General features: G+C 36.4%; 1 protein-coding gene across 13 annotated transcripts in view; it reads left to right on the top strand.

Annotated features, from left to right (window-relative positions):
• Positions 1-20,492, top strand: part of PPHLN1 (periphilin 1) — a 157,877-nt gene that overhangs the window by 39,444 nt on the left and 97,941 nt on the right. For 7 of the 13 annotated variants that reach the window (XM_019934609.3, XM_033866908.2, XM_033866905.1 and 4 more), the window contains 2 exons: positions 2,624-2,788; positions 5,427-5,488. In XM_019934609.3, the coding sequence (XP_019790168.1) occupies positions 2,624-2,788; positions 5,427-5,488 (227 nt within the window). Of the gene's footprint in view, positions 1-2,623; positions 2,789-5,426; positions 5,489-13,632; positions 13,861-20,492 lie in introns of those variants that run through there. The other 6 variants (XM_019934607.3, XM_033866909.2, XM_019934604.3 and 3 more) reach the window with 2 other exon arrangements.

Raw genomic sequence — 20,492 nt, 5'->3', positions numbered from 1 at the left:
TTTTTTTTAATGAACTACATATACTTTTTATTTTTGGACTGACTGATCATACCATTAACACTAACTTTGGAGAAGCAAATCCGATGGATCCATCTGCATTTTAAATAATAGAAATGTTTCTATTCCATTGAGTTTATTTTTTAATTAATTGAAAATGATCCTGTTGTCCTTAAAAACCCTCTATAACATATTCTTCATAAGTCATAATTTTTATTTCTGGTTTATGTATTATGGTGCCATTGTTTTCCAAAACATTTCTAAAAAGGAGGTTCCAAACATTAGTATCTGAAGCCTTGTGTACTTCCATTAGCATTTAGGAAGGAAAATTACATATTTATAGCTTAATGTAAGATTTGTACAAGAATTTCAAACGGTGGTATTTCCATTAAGATCTGGCTTTGTAAGTAATATAAAATACTGTTTGAACTTTCTTAATAATATAAGCTTTTGAAAGAGAAATTCTGAAATCTTTGCCTCTCATCATGGATTTTATCGGAAAGAAAAAAATTCTTGAATGGTATATCTGGATGAGCTGTGAACTCTCTGAAAATACAGTCTTGCTTTGTCACAGACTCCTACAGTCATCTTCGTTTCCTTAAATCTTTTCATAGAATGAGGGAATTTTCTTTAAGATTAGATGCCTACAGAGCAGAGATGGTATAATGTTACTTACATTTAAAGACTTTCGCAAAACATAAAGAAAATGCCAGTTTCATCTTCATTGCTAGATGTAAGAACTGTCATTAGGAGACTTTTTCTTTTGCTGATTAACAAGTTTGGAATGATTATTTTCATTTGTATTATTTTGTAGAAACAATTTGTTAAATATATAACTAAATGTGACTTGAGTTTTACTTCTTTGAAAGTTTTACCATATACATTTTAAAATCCTGAAATAACTTTGTAGTAATTTGGGGGAGTTGAACACAGAAACAGGCTGCTTGGTAAAGTAATAAGCTGTCTATTAATAGAAGCATTTAGGTGTATATGCTCACCCCGCCATCCCTTCACCAAAGCATGTACAAACAAGGGTATTGTGGAGTGGAATTTTATGGTTTCTTGAAACTGGAGATATCAATGATTCTAATTTTATGTATAATAAATTTTGAAATAGAAAATGCTATAAATTGTAATGTTAATTTTGGCTTAATGCCAATTTTTTTTAAGAAACTCAGTATTTGTTTAGATTTAATTGAAATCTCTGTGAAAGATAGTGTTTAGAAGAAAGAGTCAATAAATTCATTTGTGTACTATATTTTATGTAATCATACAGAATATATATTACAATCTAATGTCTAACATACTAAAGAAGGAAACCAAGTTGTATCCCCATGGAAAAAAATTAGGTGGGTCATTTTAACTGTCAAATAGATATGAACTATTGATTTTATTTTTTCCTAGCACATTGACAAATTTCCTACCCATCGGGAAATTTGAATTGGATGTAATTATTTATATCTGAATAGTTGTAGTTATTAATGCTAAGAAGTAATGTAAGGAAATAGACACTGAGGAATTTAGTGTTTCACTTAGACTTGCAAAAATAGTAATCAAAATAGCAAACATTTTTTGAGCACTTAGTGTGTCCTGCTATGCTAAATGTTTTACAATTTGGTTTTTATTTAAACCTTACAACTCCATGAGTTAGGTACTAATATTAATTTTGCAGATAATGAAACTGAGACTTAAGGTGGTAAAATAACCAGCCCCGAACATTGGGCATTATATTTTGGTTTTTCATTTTGTCAAATTAGTTAACTGATATTGATCATATCGTATACTTAGATAGCTTGCCAGTTTCTTTCACATATACCTCATCTGATATTGATAAACATAGCAAGATTGCTTAAGACCAGATTGTTTACAGATACATGTTCTGTAGCTCTCCAGTTCTTCTTGTTGATAATCATTTTTGTTTAGTTATTTTACAGCAGCTTCTTGTCTAAGACAGGTGTTCTCCCTCTGTCCAGTTTCCCAACTCCCACTAAGAATCCATTCAGCTGCTAAAACTTTAAAACATTAACGTATTACTTTGAAAATTAGTTCAAATTTTATAATGAGTTTTATTTTGCTTCAAAACTCGTGATGTCAAAGTCTCTCCTCTCTCTAGTGCTGCTGGAGAAATGGCAAAATGTTTTCTCTAGATCTTTCTAGCTCAGTATTACCTCCCTGTTTGCTGTTGGATATGTGTAAAAATCTTATATTTCTTCTGAACAGTACTTCAAACACAGTAGACCAAAGATGTGTGCTATCTTAAATGGTTTTACTTATAAAATTCCTAGACAGTTAGGGATTAGAGCTACTGTAACATTCTCACTTTTGTAGTTTATTTTTTATTAAAACAATAATATTGTACTTTTTCTTTTACTTATGATTGGTTTTTTGCATTGCTGCATGTTACTTTAAACACCTGGCTTTCTTCATTGAACAGTTTTATTTCCTTTAATTCATGTGAAGACCTTACTATTAGTTATATTCATGTTATTTCATTAATGCATTTTTGTTTGTTTATACATTTACTCTATTTGATTAAGGATAAGAACTCCTGTGCTTTTTTAAAAACCTTTCCAAAACCAAATAGAGAAGTTAGTGATTTTTATATATTTCTTTTTGTCTGTTTTAGGATGGCTACCGTAGAGTAGTTAATATTGTGCCAAAGAAACCACCACTGCTAGACAGACCTGGTGAAGGAAGCTACAGTAGATATTACAGTCATGTTGGTTACCGAGAATATGACGAGGGCCGCAGTTTTTCTCATGATCGAAGAAGTGGTCCACCTCACAGAGGAGTATGTAAATTTCCCCCATGTACTAATTGTTATTTTTTATAAGTTTAAAAAATCATGTAATTTTTGGAATTTATGGGACTGACCATGAAGGCAGTTGAATAAACACTTCCTGCTTGATGCTCTGTTGACTTGCCTGCTGGAGCTGTCAAATGGGAACTGGTAGTCAAGAATCTTGGGGTGCTGGACAAAGTGGGTAAGCCCTCTGGATAGCTCTATCTAAATTACATTAATTCCAACTAGCCTGCTTTTTTATCCCCTAAATTGGCAAGGATTTGCAGAACCAGATAAAGGTAATCTTATCTATTGCTTTTGTATTCAATAAGTGATAACCAGGTAGTTATCTTTTACTAGATGTGCCCACTTACAGTTACTTTATTTTTATCATGATGAAATGCTGTGGGTAAGGTTGGGTTAAGGTTGTTGAGACTCAGTCTCATTTTTGTTATTATTAAAGTCTACTTCCTAACTCAGATTAGAAAGCCCTCAAAACATTGCCTTTCCTATAATAAGCACTTTTAAAGTGTTAGCCATTATTGCTATTATTATTATGTTTTTTCTCTTGATCATCTTTAGTAATCTAGAAGTATATATTTAATGTTGCAATAACCTGTTATTGAACTTGATTAAACTATTCCTTGATGCACTTCCTTTGACCTAGCTTGCATGTTTATAACATTCCTTTGCTAAACCATTTTCCTACATTTTCTCCTTCCCTTCTATATAATGTTGTAATTAACAGTACATATTCAGACATTGCTTATGATAAATTTGACCTCACAGTAGCCATTGGAATTAGTTTCCTTACTTTACACCTGAGGAAATGGAACTAAGGTGATTTACCCAAGATAAGTATGTATGGGAGTTTAGTTCTTTTACTACCACATCATCGTGACCCTTGACAATTCTAAAGTGGCAGTGAGACTATTCAATATTTTCTTGTGTTTGTTTTTAAGTTTGGGGTGTTACAGCTTCCTTACTTCTCAATAGAATTGATTTTTATTTTGTTCAATTTTAAATGTCATGCTGTTCCTTTAGGAAGAAGGGTTTGGTATTGAAAAGTAAATACTATGTGTTATCTCTGTTTTAGAAATACTGGATTTTGCCATCAGAACCATTCTTCCAGGTAGTCTCAAGGAGAAACAGTTTGGCCTTTGCATAAACAGTTGTTATCCCTTAGGAAAACCCTGTGGCCATTTAGTATAGACAGGGAATTTTGGATTCATTGGACCAATTTGCATTTGAAGCCGTATGGACAAGATTTTTTTCTAAAACCTTGCAGCATAATAGTGCCTCGATAATATTTTTTACTATTGTTGTTACAAATTGTGTTTATTCATACTTGACACATTTTCTCTTTAAATTTTCTTCAAACAAACAAGCAGGCCCACTTGAGATCCTTAGGATTCTCATGATGCTAATTCTTACCTAGGGTTCAGTTAGTATAAAACAAACTGCTTACTTGATCCAATATTCTATTATAGCTATTGAGTTTTTTCTTTTGTTTGTTAATAGTTTAATGTCGGGAAGGAAAATGATAAATACATTTTACTTCTGTAAGAATAGAGTACATGATGCTAAAGAGGAGGATGAAGATAGTATTTATTTTAGGTGAATCAGTGTTTCTGATTGTAGGTAATGCACATGTTACAGTTGTCCCTCGATATCAGGGGATTGGTTCCAGGACCCACCAGGATACCAAAACCTGAGGTTGCTCAAGTCCCTTATATAAAATGGCATAGTATTTGCATATAACCTATGCATATCTTCCATATACTTTAAATCGTCTCTAGATTATTTATAATACCTAATACAACATAGTGCTATGTAAATAGTGGCTGGCATGCAGCAAATTTAAGTTTTGCTTTTTGGAACTTTCTAGAATTCCCTCTTCCCCAGTATTTTTGAGCCGATGCAGAACCAGTGGGTATGGATGGCTGATTGTACATTGTTCTTTGTATAATTTTAAAGTAATTGAGTATGGATTACCATGTGGTTCTTTTATATGTATCTTTTCCAAATTTGTTTTAGAGGACAAAGTGTGCTTTCTTTGATTAATTTTAAACTTAGTGCCACATCTTGTTCTAATATAGCTTATCAGTAAGTGTTGATTTCTTATTATATTGTTTCCAGTTGTGGTTTTTAATGGGAGGTAGGTTGAGAAAAGGAAACTTGAACAAGAAGAGTGGAAAAGTGACAAGTTCTTCATTGGGCTTGAATATGAAAATTGCTGAGCAAACTTGACAGAGGAAGAATAAAATGAAAGGTTGAGAAATGTGTGCTTGGCTAAATTTAAATTGAACCTTTGTTCTCGAACAGACTTTCTATGTTGTGAATATTGGCATGTGCTTTTGGTAATAAGGCTGTTTGGGCCTACCAAAGAAATACTTTACGTATTTTAATAGAGATAAATGGTACCACAGGTTCTCAGTCTACCAAATTAGTTGTTGAAATGGATGGCTTGCGGTATCCTTTTTACTTTTTTATGCCTTTGAAGCTCAGAGAAATTTAGAAAGGTGTCTTTGCCCTCATATTATTTTGGTCTTAGAGACTAGTTTCCAGTAATTCTGTTAGATACATATATACCCTCCCTGACCAAAATAATGTAAATGAATATCTAAGTAACGTTTTTCTGTTATAGGATGACTCTGGCTATCGGTGGACAAGAGATGATCATTCTGCAAGCCGACAGCCTGAATACAGGTAAAAAGATAAAAATAACATAATTACTTTGATATTTGCCTCACTGAGATGTCTGCTATTGAAATCTAACCTCAAGGCACATCAATGAAATATTTAATAGGATTTAAAAATTTGAAAGCAACTACCATTATATTCTTTTTGTGACTGTGTAATATATTAATGGCACTAATAGCTAGCGTTCTGTATCTCTTGGTATTTTGTAATTGACAGTAAAAATATATATTTAAAAATATTTAAACTCTTGTTATATTCTTCTCTAATTATTTAATTATTCTTAATGAGTCATGTGGATTATAAGGTATGTATTTGCTTAATTAGAAAATAAGGCATTTTTTCCAGGAGTATCCTTCTTGAAAACATTTGAGTCATTACAAATTGTCTCCTATTAAAAAGCATCTCTCAGTTGCTTTATCTTGATCAATTAAGTTCTGTTGGGAAAATGCATTTTCGAAGGACCTCGATCATTGTTAGCTTTGGTTACTTAATAGAGGCATTTGATAGAATAGTTAAAAAAAAGATGGACATTTTTAACCAGGTTGATAGTTGTTTTTTTAAATGATTTCACTTTGGTAGTGTTGGAAGTTGTAAAAGCAGCCTTTTAAAGATCTCTTATAGACTGTCAGACAAGAACCCCAAACTCATGGAGAATGGCAAGGAGTAACTGCCACAGCTCCATAGGTGCCAGAAGTAGACAGCTGGATTCAGTGGATAAGGGCAGTTAATTACTCATAGCACAGCAGACAGAAGGGGCATCAGCATGGCAGTATTGGTTTCCTGCCCCCAGGTCCCACAGGGTGATGTGATTGGCAGAGATGGTGGCTATGCATTGCAGCTAAGGAACCCAGAGTTAAGTGATAGGTACCTTTTGTTGCAATCAGGAAGCAAGCCAGTCCTTTCCCAGGGAGTAAGCAGTCACATGGTAATTATGCTGTGATCACCCTGACCTGTTGAACTGTCTCTGACCAGTTACAGAAACTCTTCAGTATCACTGGATGGTTAGGTCTTTCAGTTTGGTATGTATGGCAGGCATGTACAAGGACGTTCAGAACTCATGGCAGACTGCCTCTCTCAAAAGAAGCAACAGAGATAATAGATGCTGAAAAATACTTTGATAAAATGTAAGACTCAGTAATTATAAAAACTGTCAGCCAGCTAGGAATAGAAGAGAATTTCCTTTATTTGATAGGCATTTGCTATACTGAATGGTAAAGTTAGAAGCATTCTCCTTAAAACCAGAACAAAGCAATAATGCCTGTTTTCACTGCTTCTATTCATTATGGTAATGGTGGTCTCAACACCTTCAGTAAGACAAGAAAAATGAAGGTTAAGGGTTAGAATGAAAGAAACAAAACTATTTACAGATTGTATAATTATCTATGCAGAAAATCCAAAGGAGTCTATAAACTATAGAACTACTAGGATATTAGCAAAGTTCAGTATAATAAAATCAACTATCAGCAGCATAAATTAGACAACGTAATTTAAAAATACTATAGCAGGGACTTCCCTGGTGGCGCAGTGGTTTAGAATCTGCCTGCCAATGCAGGGGATACAGGTTTAAGCCCTGGTCCAGGAAGATCCCACATGCCACGGAGCAGCTAAGCCCATGCGCCACAACTACTGAGCCTGTGCTCTAGAGCCCGCAAACCACAACTACTGAGCCTGCATGCCACAACTACTGAAGCCCGCACGCCTAGAGCCTGTGCTCTGCAACAAGAGAAGCCACCGCAATGAGAAGTCCACGCACCTCAACGAAGAGTAGCCCTGGCTCGCTGCAACTACAGAAAACTCATGCGCAGCAACGAAGACCCAACGCAGCCTCTATATATATATATATAAATTAATTAATTAATTAGAAAAATACTATAGTATGAAAACTATAAGGAGTAATAAGAATAAATTTAACTGAAGTGTGTGAGACCTATTTGGATGAAATTACAAGTCATTTCTAAGGAACATTTTAAAGTCCTGAGTAAAAGGAGCAGCACAGCATCCTTGGCTATGAAGAGACAGTATCACAAATATGTCATTTCTCTTCAGATTCAGGTGTGAATTCAATGTGGTTCCAGTCTAAATTCCAGGATTTTTTTTTTTTTTTTTGCATAGAAGTTGGCAAACTGATTCTAAAATTAATATGAAGAGTGAGGGGCCAAATAGCAAAAATAGTATTGAAAAACGTGTGAAGACTGAATATGCCATATATCAAAACTTATTAAAGCTGTAGTAATGTAAACAGTGAAACAGAATAGGGAATCTGGAAGCAAACCTAGATATTGAAAAACATGTGAAGACTGAATATGCCATATATCAAAATTTATTAAAGCTGTAGTAATGTAAACAGTGAAATAGAATAGGGAATCTGGAAGCAAACCTAGATATTGAAAAACATGTGAAGACTGAATATGCCATATATCAAAACTTATTAAAGCTGTAGTAATGTAAACAGTGAAATAGAATAGGGAATCTGGAAGCAAACCTAGATATGTCAAGGAATTTAGGATATTAGTAGTATTAAAAGTCAAATGGGGAAAGAATGAACTTTTTAATAAATAGTACTGGGACAAACTGCTATCCACTTGGGGGAAAAAAATGTGAAATTGGAAGCCTGGCATGTCAACATAAATAATCTGATATAATAGAGACCTGAATATGAAAAGCAAAATTAAAAAAAAAAAAAACACAGCTTTTGGTTAGATTAGCTAATGGTTTATATTTCTCCCTAAATAAACAGCTCTTTTGTTTTTTGAAACAGCTCTTGGATTATTTTAATTCTGTTGTTTTTTATTGTTTAAAATAAGAGTTTCTGTTTTTATCTTTTTTCTTTTTGTCTTTTTTAGCATTTTTTTCCCTGTGCCTGTGTATAATTTTACATAAATGAAATAAAATCATATATGTGACTCCTCAGTCTTAACAGCTATATTAACAGCTTGGTGTATATTCTACTTTTCTCCATATTCATAGGCATTTGGGGTATTTGATTTTTGTTAATGAGATCATGTTACACACACTTTTCTCTAAGTTGCTTTTCTCCTTCAGAGGCTTATGAAAATCCCTCCGAGTTATTTGGTTTACCTTTAATTTGAATGTTTTTAGTGGCCAAGTAATGTCCCATTTTGTGGCTATACCAAATAATTTAGTTGTTCACCTATTGATGAACATTCACGCTGTTTCCAATACAAAACAGTGCTGCAATAAATCTGAGTACATAATATCTTTAAGAAACAGTACTTTGGTTTCTATGGGATAGATTGCCAAAAGTGGAGTTTCTGGGTCAAAGGGCGTATATATTTTAAATTTTAATAGATGTTTCCAGTTTGCTTTCTAAAAGCCTAAAACACTTATGCTTTCATTTTAAAAATCTAATATTTTAATTCAAGTTTAATTTGTTTTTCTTTTTTTTCTTTTCTTTTTTTTTTGCGGTACGCGGGCCTCTCCCGTTGCAGAGCACAGGCTCCGGACGCGCAGGCTCAGTGGCCATGGCTCACGGGCCCAGCCGCTGAGCTGCATGTGGGATCTTCCCGGACTGGGGCATGAACCCGTGTCCCCTGCATCGGCAGGCGGACTCTCAACCACTGCGCCACCAGGGAAGCCCTGTTTTTCTTTTTTATTTCTCATTGGTGAAGCAGTTTTTATTTTATATTTTTAAAATTTTTATTGGAGTATAATTGATTTACAATGTTGTGTTAGTTTCAGGTGTACAGCAAAGTGAATCAATTATACATATATCCACTCTTTTTTTTTTTTTCAGATTCTTTCCCCATATAGGCCATTACAGAGTATTGAACAGAGTTCCCTGTGCTATAACAGCAGGTTATTATTTATCTGTTTTATATATAGTATTGTAAATGTCAATCCCAACCTCCCAGTTTAACCCCACCCCCCATCCACTGGTAACCATAAGTTTGTTTTCTACATCCGTGACTTTACTTCTGTTTTGTAAATAAGTTTATTTGTACCCTTTTTTTAGACTCCACATATAAGATTTAGATTCCACAAATATGATATTTGTCTTTCTGTGTCTGACTTACTTCACTCAGTATGACAGTCTCTAGGTTCATCCATGTTGCTGCAGATGGCATTATTTTGTTCTTTTTTATGGCTGAGTAATATTCCATTGTATGTATATGTACTATATCTTCTTTACCCATTCCTCTGTTGATGGACATTTAGGTTGCTTCCATGTCCTGGCTATTGTAAATAGCGCTGCAGTGAACATTGGAGTGCATGTATCTTTTCGAGTTATGGTTTTCTCTGTGTATATGCCCAGGAGTGGGATTGCTGAGTCATATGGTAGTTCTATTTTTAGTTTTTTAAGGAACCTCCATACTGTTCTCCATAGTGGCTATACCAGTTTACATTCCTGCCAGCAGTGTAGGAAGATTCCCTTTTCTCCACATCCTCTCCGCATTTATTGTTTGTAGATGTTTTTGTTGATGGCCATTCTTACCCTTGTGAAGTGTTTTTCTTATTTATTAACATAAGTAAAGTTTTGAAATTTCCTTTAAGCATTGTAACTGTATCCCACTGATTCAGATATGTAGCAATTTTATACTGATTCTGACATAGTATATTCTAGTTATTCTCTGATCAGAGAATGTTGCCTGTATTCTTACTCTACTGTTTGAAATTCATTGATCATTAGTTGATCAGTTTTCTTATCTGTACCATGAGCATTAAAATAAGATATTTTCTTCTTGAATTTTTTCTGGATATATACATGCATTTCAGTGTTCATAGAAGCACTATTTATAATAGCCGGGACATGGAAGCAACCCAAGTGCCCATCAACAGACGAATGAATTAAGAAGACATGGTATATATATATATATATATATATATATATATATATATATATATATATATACACACAATAGAATATTACTGAACTATAAAAAAAAGAATGAAATACTGCCATTTGCAGCAACATGGATGGACCTAGAGAATATTATGCTAGGTGAAATAAGTCAGAGAAAGACAAGTGCTGTATCACTTAAATGTGGTAACTAACAAATAATACAAAGGAATGTATATACAAAACAGAAACAGATTCACTGTTATAGAAAACAAACTGGTTACCTAAAGGGAGAGGGAAGGTGGAAGGGACAAATTAGAGGTATGGGATTAACAGATACAAACTACTGTGTATCAGTATAAAACAGATAAAAAACAACTATATACTGGGTTGGCCAAAAGGTTTGTTCGGTTTTTTTCCGTAAGATGGCTCTAGTAGAACTTAGTTGTCTTTAACTTCATTTGAAACAATTTTGTTAGATTGTATGTGACCGCTGTCATATCAGCGTGCATTAAAAAAAAAAAGACATCAAAATTGGTGAATTTTTATGTAGCCATTTTAATACTGAAGATGGAAGAAAAAAAGCAACATTTTTGGCATATTATGCTTTATTATTTCAAGAAAGGTGAAAACGCAACTGAAACGCAAAAAAGATTTATGCAGTATATGGAGAAGGTGCTGTGACTGATTGAACATGTCAAAAGTGGTGTGGGAAGTTTCGTGTTTGAGATTTCTCGCTGGACGATGCTCCACTCGCGGGTAGACCATTTGAAGTTGATAGCGATCAAATTGAGACATTAATTGAGAACAATCAACATTATACCACATGGGAGATAGCCGACATACTCAAAATATCCAAATCAAGCATTTAAAATCAATTGCACCAGCTTGGCTATGTTAATCACTTTGATATTTGGGTTCCACATAAGCAAAACGAAGAAAACCTCCTTGACCATATTTCCACATGCGATTCTCTACTTAAACGTAATGAAAACGTTCTGTTTTTAAAACAAATTGTGTCGGGCAATGAAAAGTGGATACTGTACAACAATGTGGAGCAAGAGATCGTGGGGCAAGTGAAATGAACCACCACCAACCACACCAAAGGCCGGTCTTCATCAAAGAAGGTGATGTTGTGTATATGGTGGGATTATGAGCTCCTTCTGGAAAACCAAACGATTAATTCCAACAAGTAGTTCTCCCAGTTAGACCAACTGAAAGCAACACTTGACAAAAAGCATCTGGAATTAGTCAACAGAAAATGCATAACCTTCCATCAGGATAACACAAGAACGCATGTTTCTTTAATGACCAAGCAAAAACGTACAGTTTGGCTGGGAAGTTCTGATTCATCTGCCATATTCACCAGACGTTGCACCTTCAGATTTCCATTTATTTTGGTCTTTACAAAATTCTCTTAATGGACAAAATTTCAGTTCCCTGGAAGACTGTAAAAGGCACCTGGAACAGTTCTTTGCTCAAAAAGATAAAAAGTGTTGGGAAGATGGAATTATGAAGTTGCCTGAAAAATGGCGGAAGGTAATGAAACAAAAAGGTGAATACGTTGTTCAATAAAGTTCTTGGTGAAAATGAAAAATGTGTCTTTTATTTTTACTTAAAAACAGAAGGCACTTTTTGGCCAGCCCAATACTATATAGCATAGGGAATTATACCCATTATCTTGAAGTAACCTGTAATGGAATATAAACTGCAAAAATACTGAATCACTATGCTGCACAGCTGAAACTAACACAATATTGTAAATCAACTATACTTCAACTTTAAAAAAGGATTAAGTGATTTTACACATACAATGCATATTTTACCATGCCTGTCGCATAGTAATCATTTAATAAATGTTAACTTTTCAGGGTATAGAGTTAATTCTATATGGTATATTCATTCATTTGGTAAGTGTTTACCAAACACTTACATAGTGTTTACTATGTCAGGTACTCTTCTAGCCTCTGGAGACAATAAGCTCCTACTTTCACGAGGCCTACATTTTACTATAGATTATAGATAGTAACAGATAAAAAAAAACCATAATTTTTATGAAGAAAAATAAAACAGCGTAGTGGAGTAGAAAGTGCTTCTACTTCAGCACCTTCCTGTACCTTCACTTGATGTCTGGATGTCTTCAGTAACATTTCACATTTTACACTATCACAAAAACTATAGCTTTTGCTGGCTGGCATCTTTCTGGAGCTTCTACCTAAAAGACTTTGTGAGTGGAAAATAACTGTTGTTCTAGGGGGAAAAATTACTGCATTGTAAACCAGACAAAGAGAGTAGTTGTGTATTTTTGTAAGAGAATAATGTTCTGAGCAATTAGGAGAACCATGCTAGTCAGTGTTTTTGTTTTTGTCAGTGGGGTATACATAATAATTCCTTATTGTGGGAAGGAAATATTAGAACATTTAAAATATTTTATTTGAAACAGTTTTTAAAATTTAAAAAAGTTGCAAGAATAATTCAAAGAATTCCTGTAATCCTTCACCAGAGACCCCATTAATGTCTCCAACACTGCCCCAGTAATGCACTTTATAGCAAAAAGATCTATCTGACCTCATGGGTCATGTTTTTGTAGACTTCCTTAATCTGGAACAGTTTCTCAGTCTTTCCTTGATTTTTATGGCTGTTTTTGGCAAAGTGAATACAGGACAGACATTTTATAGAATGTTTCTCAATTTGGGTTTTTCTATTGTTTCTTCGTGATTAGATCCAGGTTATGCATTTTTTTCTGATGCAGTTTCTGAAGTGATGCTGTCTTCTTTGTATTGCATCCTGTTAGGTTGCACATGCTGTTGATTTGTCCCCTTATTAGTATTGTTGTCTTTTATCACTTGATTAAGATGGGGCCTGTGAAGTTTCTTCACTGTGAAGTTAGCCTTCTCCCTTAAAGTTAGTGTTTGTGGGGAGATACTTTGAAAGTATGTGATTATGCCATTCTTCATCCCACTTTCACCCCCTAGTTTTAGCATCCATTGATGTTTCTTGCCTGAATTAATTATTAATGAGATGCTTTTAAATGGGTGATTCTGTAATTAGGTGCTTCTTTCTATATTTATTATGCAGGCATTCTGTTGTGAGAAGAGCTTTCTCTTCTCTCCACCAGCCCCTTTAAAAAACAAACAAAACTTTGTTCTTTGTGGTATAATCTGTTGCCACTATTATTTTGATGCCCAAATTTGGCCAGTGTGAATCCCTTCAAAGTAACTTCTGTGTTTTTTTTTAAAAAATATTATGTTGTGGTAGAATATATATGACATAAAATATGCCATTGTAACCATTTTCAGTTATACAATTCACTGGCATTAATTACATTTACAGTGTTGTACAACCATCTCCACTATTTCCAAAACTTTTTTTTTTTTTTTTTTTTTTTTGGGGTATGCGGGCCTCTCACTGTTGCGGAGCTGCGGACGCACAGGCTCAACGGCCATGCCTCACGGGCCTAGCCGCTCCACGGCATGTGGGATCTTCCCGGACTGGGGTACGAACCCATGTCCCCTGCATCGGCAGGCGGACTCTCAACCACTGCGCCACCAGAGAAGCCCTGGATAAGTCCACTTTTGATGTACAAAATTTTTAAATTTGATAAAATCTAATGTATCTATTTTTCCTTTTGTTGCTAATGTTTTTGTGTCATGTAAGAATTTATTGCCAAATTAAGATCACCTGTGTTGTTTTGACTTATCCACCTCATTTTTTGATTATTTCTGCTGAAAGATGTTCATGGTCCTTTTTATACTTTCCCTGCCCTGACCCTAAAATCAGCAATTTCTCTAAGGAACACAGGTTCTCTTTAGTGGAGAGTGGTTTTTTATAACCAAGATCTGGACACTAGGTGCGTGCATGTATGCACGTGCACACACACACACACACACACACACACACACACACCTTTACGTCTGTATTTATTTTTATACAGTATTTACATATATGAGTTCATGGCAGTATCTTTTCCATATTTTACCCTGCTTCTTCATCAGTGAGAAACCTGGCTTCCATTTGTTGGTAGAGACAGTCCTCCATGGGTCTCTTGCACTGCTACACATCTGGCCAAGTTACACCAGGAGTGCAAGGCCCTGATCACTTTTTATCCATATTATTTCTCAGAGCTGAGTGTGTAGTGAGCAAGCACTCTTGAAGGATAAGGTAATATCACTCTCTGTGTCAAAGAGCAGTCTTGCTTATTGCTTGGGGTAAAAATAGTGGTTTTTTACTTGGGTTCCCCAAGTTCAGTGTTCCTCAGTTATGAACCAAACCCATGACATGTGCATCTATCTGGGCTCATATCATATCATCCCTGTGGGACTTGGGACCTGGGGAAACTGACACAAATGTGCCAGTGCTTATGTTGTTTGCTATGCTGATGTATTAAGTACTTTGTCTCTGACCCAAGAGTCTTGTGTCTTCTGCAGGCATCCATGAAACAGTAACGGTCTAACTCATTAGCTTGTAAATAGAGTAAAATCTGATCTCAGACCTGAAACCAGCACCCTCAATATATTTGCTTACATTCCTGTACATAGTTAATCCTCTGACCCTGTCGGTCTTTCTTCTCATACTCCCCAGCACCTTCCTTTTGCGGATTGCCATCACTGGCTGCTGCTGGGGTGCCTTGCTTTCACACCATCTTCCACAGGTCTGTTACTGGCAGTGGAACGTTCTGTTTTATGTGTTTCATATTGTAGCACATTACGTACTTTATAAATCTAGCGTGTGTGTGTGTGTGTGTGTGTGTGTGTGTATTAGTGGTTTATATTCAAATATGTTTTATTAATGGGACTGTGGAATCACTGGAAGCAACTGGATGAAATAACAGTTAACAGAGGAAAAGAGAATGTATCAAGTTTTCTATCATCCTCATGCAACAACCCCCACCCCCGGCTTGTCACTTTCTTCTTTTTTTTTAATATCTTTACTGGAGTATAATTACTTTACAATGTTGTGTTAGTTTCTTCTGTACAACAAGGTGAATCAGCTATATGTATACATATGTCCCCATATCCCCTCCCTCACTTTCTTATTTAATAGAGCCACATGCCTGGTACATTTCAAGTATATCATTGCCTACTAATCTTGGTTCTGTATTTACTCAGTGATTATATTATCTATTTGTTCAAAACACACTTGTAGATGAAATTCAGAATATGTTAGGATTTTTTTCATTTTGTATTCAAGGAGCATGTCATACTTTATTGATTTAGATAGAATGAGGTTATTTTTAACAGTCACTTTTCCCCCTGTACTTATGAGGTCTTATAATAAACCTTAGGATGGAATTTATTTAAAGTACTAAATAATATCTAAAAATATGGAACAAGAGTGTCACCAAGTGGTCAGTATACTTTATTTTTAAATACTGTATTTTTTTCCTGCATTCACATATGGAAAATTTTGATTTAGTTAAGTATTTCATACGTATTGATTTTTTTAAAAGAGTAGATTTAATTTTTAATTTTATTATAGCTATTTTATCTTCTTAGGTGATAATCTGTTTGATGGAGAAAAATACTGTATAATATCTTTTTTTCTTTTTTTCTAAAATTAGTTAATTAATTTATTTATGGCTGTGTTGGGTCTTCGTTTCCGTGTGAGGGCTTTCTCCAGTTGCGGCAAGCGGGGGCCACTCTTAATCGCGGTGCTCCGGCCTCTCACTTTCGCGGCCTCTCCCGTTGCGGAGCACAGGCTCCAAACGTGCAGGCTCAGTAGTTGTGGCTCACGGGCCTAGCCGCTCTGTGGCATGTGGGATCCCCCCAGACCAGGGCTCGAACCCATGTCCCCCGCATTGGCAGCCAGACTCCCAAACACTGCACCACCAGGGAAGCCCCATCTTTTTCTATTTAGTTCAGGGGTACAAATGTTTATTGAGTGTTTACTATGTGTAGGCCACTGTGTTTGTATCACTGACTTACAGTCTAGGTAGTGAAATAGATGCACAAGTACATAGCATAATATAATATGTGCTGAAGTTTCATCAAGTGCTGAAGACAAATAAGCACTTATCCTGTACTGAGGTTTTATTAAAAGTTTCTGGTAGGGGTGGATAATTTGAACAGAACCTGAAGGAAAAGTAAGAGGTAATCAGAAAAAGAGTAACAGGGACCGTATTCCTGCAAAGGGAAGAGCATGAGCAAAGCTGTGTAAAGCATGATGTGTAGAGCTATTAATGGGTGATTATGTAAGAGCTGGGGAACTGTGGATTAAACTATAACTAAGAAGTCTGGGTTTTATTCTGTTAACTGCGGGGAACTACTGAAAAATTTTAGCTTGGTAGAAAGGGGGGGGCTCCAGTAACGCAGTCAGGTTGTAGCTTGTCTTCATTGTAGGGGATGACTTTTAAAGATGGCACTAGGGCTTCCCTGGTGGCGCAGTGGTTAAGAATCCGCCTGCCAATGCAGGGGACACGGGTTCGAGCCCTGGTCCAGGAAGATCTCACATGCCGCAGAGCAACTAAGCTCGTGCGCCACAACTGCTGAGCCTGTGCTCCAGAGCCCGCGAGCCACAACTCTTGAAGCCCGGGCGCCTAGAGCCCGTGCCCTGAAACAAGAGAAGCCACGCAATGAGAAGCCCACACACCGTAGTGAAGAGTAGCCGCTGCTCACCGCAACTAGAGAAAGCCTGCACACAGCATCAGAGACCCAACGCAGCCAAAAATAAATAAATTAAAAAAAAATAAAGATGGCACTAGAGATAGAATAAGAAACCATGAATATCTTAATTGGAGAAAGGGAGTTAGGGGTGGAGGAAAAGGGTTAAATTTGATAAATGCTTAGGAAGTGAAAAATCAGCAAGATGTGGTTGTTGGATGTGGGAATAAAGAAGAGGGGAATATCTGGAGTCCGGGCGGTGTCTGGCATGGGAGCCGGGGGACCACGATGGTAAAGAAGTGGAAAGGCCGCGTTGTGATCAACTCAGACATGGAAGACAACGACAGCGATGAGAACCTGGATCAGGGGACACAGGTTCGATCCCTGGTCCGGGAAGATCCCACATGACGTGGAGCAACTAAGCCCGTGCGCCACAACTACTGAGCCTACGCTCTAGAGCCTGAGGGCCACAACTACTGAAGCCCGCGTGCCACAACTACTGAAGCCCGTGCGCCTAGAGCCCATGCTCCGCAACAAGAGAAGCCACCGCAACGAGAAGCCCGCGCACCGCAACAAAGAGTAGTCGCCGCTCGCTGCAACTAGAGAAAGCCCACGCACAGCAATGAAGACCCAATGCAGCCAAAAATCAATAAATAAAATAAATAAATTTATTAAATAAAAGAAAAAAAGGGGAATATCTGGATTTTTTGTTTGTTTACTGTGTGTGTAATAATACCATTATCTGAGATTGGCAGTATAGGAGGAATGGTTTCAAGGGAGGAGCTGCATTCAAAATTGAGGTTGTCCAAGGTATAGTTAGACAAGAGCAGTGGACTAAGGTCAGAACCCTAGGGAACACTTTTACGGGAGTGGTGGAAAATAAAGCTTTTTAAAACGATATTATGGGTCACCGATGTCTAATACAACTGAGTATTTCAGTGATATAAAGATTAAAATATCTCTTGGGTTTGGCAGTGTCAGGATGAATGACATGTGAAGGGGCTAGATTCAGCCTGGGTGGATAACTTTTTTAAAAATACTTAACTGGGATGGAAAGTAGGCAGTGTTGTTAGCTGGAGAAGGACACTGGCTAAAGGGAGATCACCTAAAACCTTTTTTTAGCTGATCAGTAATTTGAGCATATTTATAGGTTGCAGGGAAAGAGAGGTTGAAGATACAAGACAGAAAAGGGATAACTGATGAAGCAGGTGAATGAGGACGAGGATGAACACCATTGATAGAAGGGCTAACTTTTTTTTTTTAGGTAGCTGTGGTGTGGCATCCTGACAGATAGTTTTGTTATTTTAACTAACTTTTATTGGAGTATAGTTGATTTACAATGTTGTGTTAGCTTCTGCTGTACAGCAAAGAGAATCAGTTATACATATATCCACTCTTTTCCATTATAGGTCATTACAGAGTTTGAGTGGAGTTCCCTGTGCTATACAGTAGGTTCTTACTAGTTATCTGTTTTATACATAGTAGTGTGTATATGTTAATCCCAATCTTCCAATTTAAGAAGGTCTAACTTTTAATGGTGGGGAGGAGAGAGTTATATACCAAGAAAGGAAGGACAAAATTAGGGGTGGGCAGATGAAGGCAAATTGGGGGAGACGGGTGTGGGCTGGCAGTTGAGGTAGTTCATGCCTAAAGATTGCTGTATTTTTCAGTATGTAAGGCAACTCATTGAGAGTGAAAAGTTTGGTGCTAGGTTAAAGGACTTGGGGAGAATTATCAACATATAGAATACTTACTGGCATGAATGGGAGATGGAGCTCACTAATGATAAATAAAAATATTACTAGTGGAGTTGAAGGCACGGTGGAAGTCAGAGACCATGTATCCAAAGGGGGACCAATCTGTAGGCTTGTGTAATTTCTCTAGGATATGGCAACCCAACTGTATCAGTGAAAAAAATCACAGATTTTGGAATTAACTCAGGCTTTGGGTTGCCTTAGACGATGTATCAGAATTGCCAGGAGGGAAAGTTAGTGGTTTTCATAAAGTATTTCAAACACTAATTTAGGCTGGAAGCACAATAAGAATGGGGTTCCTGGATTGCTAGGAAATATAGGAGACTTAAGGTATCCATGAGGTGTAGGTGGAGTTATTGTAGGAGTGAGAAAACTGAAGGATAAGACATTGTGATAAGAATGCAGTATTGGATTCTGATGAAGAGCACCTCTGGGTAATAAGTGGCAAGGTTTTGGATTTCAGGGAGTGCCTAAGTATTGTGAAGAGGTAGGAGGTGGTCAAGGAATTGCTACCGTGCTGCACAGATGATCCACATGAATTCTGAAAGTCACTCATGATGTGGATAGGATATGTTACAGTGCATAGGATATGTTACAGTGTTACAGTGTGTCATTGAGTTAAAGGCTTTAGGAAATGTGGGAAAATTCCCAGAACGTTGGTAATATAGGCAATGTGGGGTTACAGTGGGAAGCCATTACTTTAAATAAGGAGTTGTCGGGCCCTTTCTCCCATTTTTTAGAGGATGGAGGATTTAGAACATAATCCTCTGCCCCATATACCTCAGGAGCTTGAGGTAAAGTCATCAATGTGCACTTATTACTCAGGAGTTTGAGGGGAGATAGTATTTGTGTTCCATTGCCAGGCTTCAGTTAAAGAAAGTTGGAGGGATTGGTTTATGAAGAAGCTGATATGAAAACATTACAAGATTGACTCAGATTACTATATTTTTGTTACGTGAGTGAAACAAATACAGTTATTAAGCATAAAGTACTTGTAATACTTACAGGTGAGTAGTTAACATATTTGTTTATCTGTGGTAATAATGCCCCTGTCTATCAATGGCAGTAACTCATGTGCCTACGGTGGCCAGTTAGGGAATGTAAACGAATGCCAAGGGTCAGATTGGAGCAGCTGCTACCTGGTACCAGCTGATCTTTGCTGTTTAATAATATAAGGCCACTGTGGCCTGCTTCAAAAGAAGTCAGAAATCCAGATTTTAAAAAAATGTTAGATCTCTTGATTTTTCAGCGTTCACAGCTAATTAAAACAAGGGTTTGTGATCTCTGGAGTAGGGCAATAATCTGGGACTCCGAAATGAAGAGCATGTAAAAGCAGCTGTCTCATAATGGCGTTTCTCAATCCTGGCTGTACTCTGAATTAGGTGTAAAGCTTTTTTTAAAAAAAAGAATACTCCATAATTCCTGGTCCTCACACTTGGTGATGTGATGTAATTGGTCTTGGGTGGGACCGGTGCATCAGTATTTTTTAAAAGCTCATCAGATGTTCTAATGTGAAGCTAGACTTGAGAACCGTTGATCTAATAGGTAGTATGGCTCGACAACAGTCCAGAGACTGCGGGATCATGTTAACAGTGACTTCTTGGCACCTTCTCTCATTTGTGCTAACTTCATCTTGAATCTTTTATTTTTGACAGCAGTTATTCCCTTTGCTTATGTTTCTAAAACTTGTGTTCGTAAGAATTGCTTAGGAGCTCATTAAAAATGAAGATTACCAGTCTTCATCTCAAGAGATTCTGATTCAGTAAATGGAGCCTTAGAATCTGAATCATCTGTATTTTTCACAGGCCCCCTGGATGATTGTGATGCAGAGGGTCTGAGGACTGAACTTTGAGAATCTC

Source organism: Tursiops truncatus, chromosome 11, assembly GCF_011762595.2.
Source record: "Tursiops truncatus isolate mTurTru1 chromosome 11, mTurTru1.mat.Y, whole genome shotgun sequence".
Classification (NCBI taxonomy): domain Eukaryota; kingdom Metazoa; phylum Chordata; class Mammalia; order Artiodactyla; family Delphinidae; genus Tursiops; species Tursiops truncatus.
Note: the sequence above shows the minus strand (reverse complement) of the source record. Positions and strands in the feature narration are given on the sequence as shown.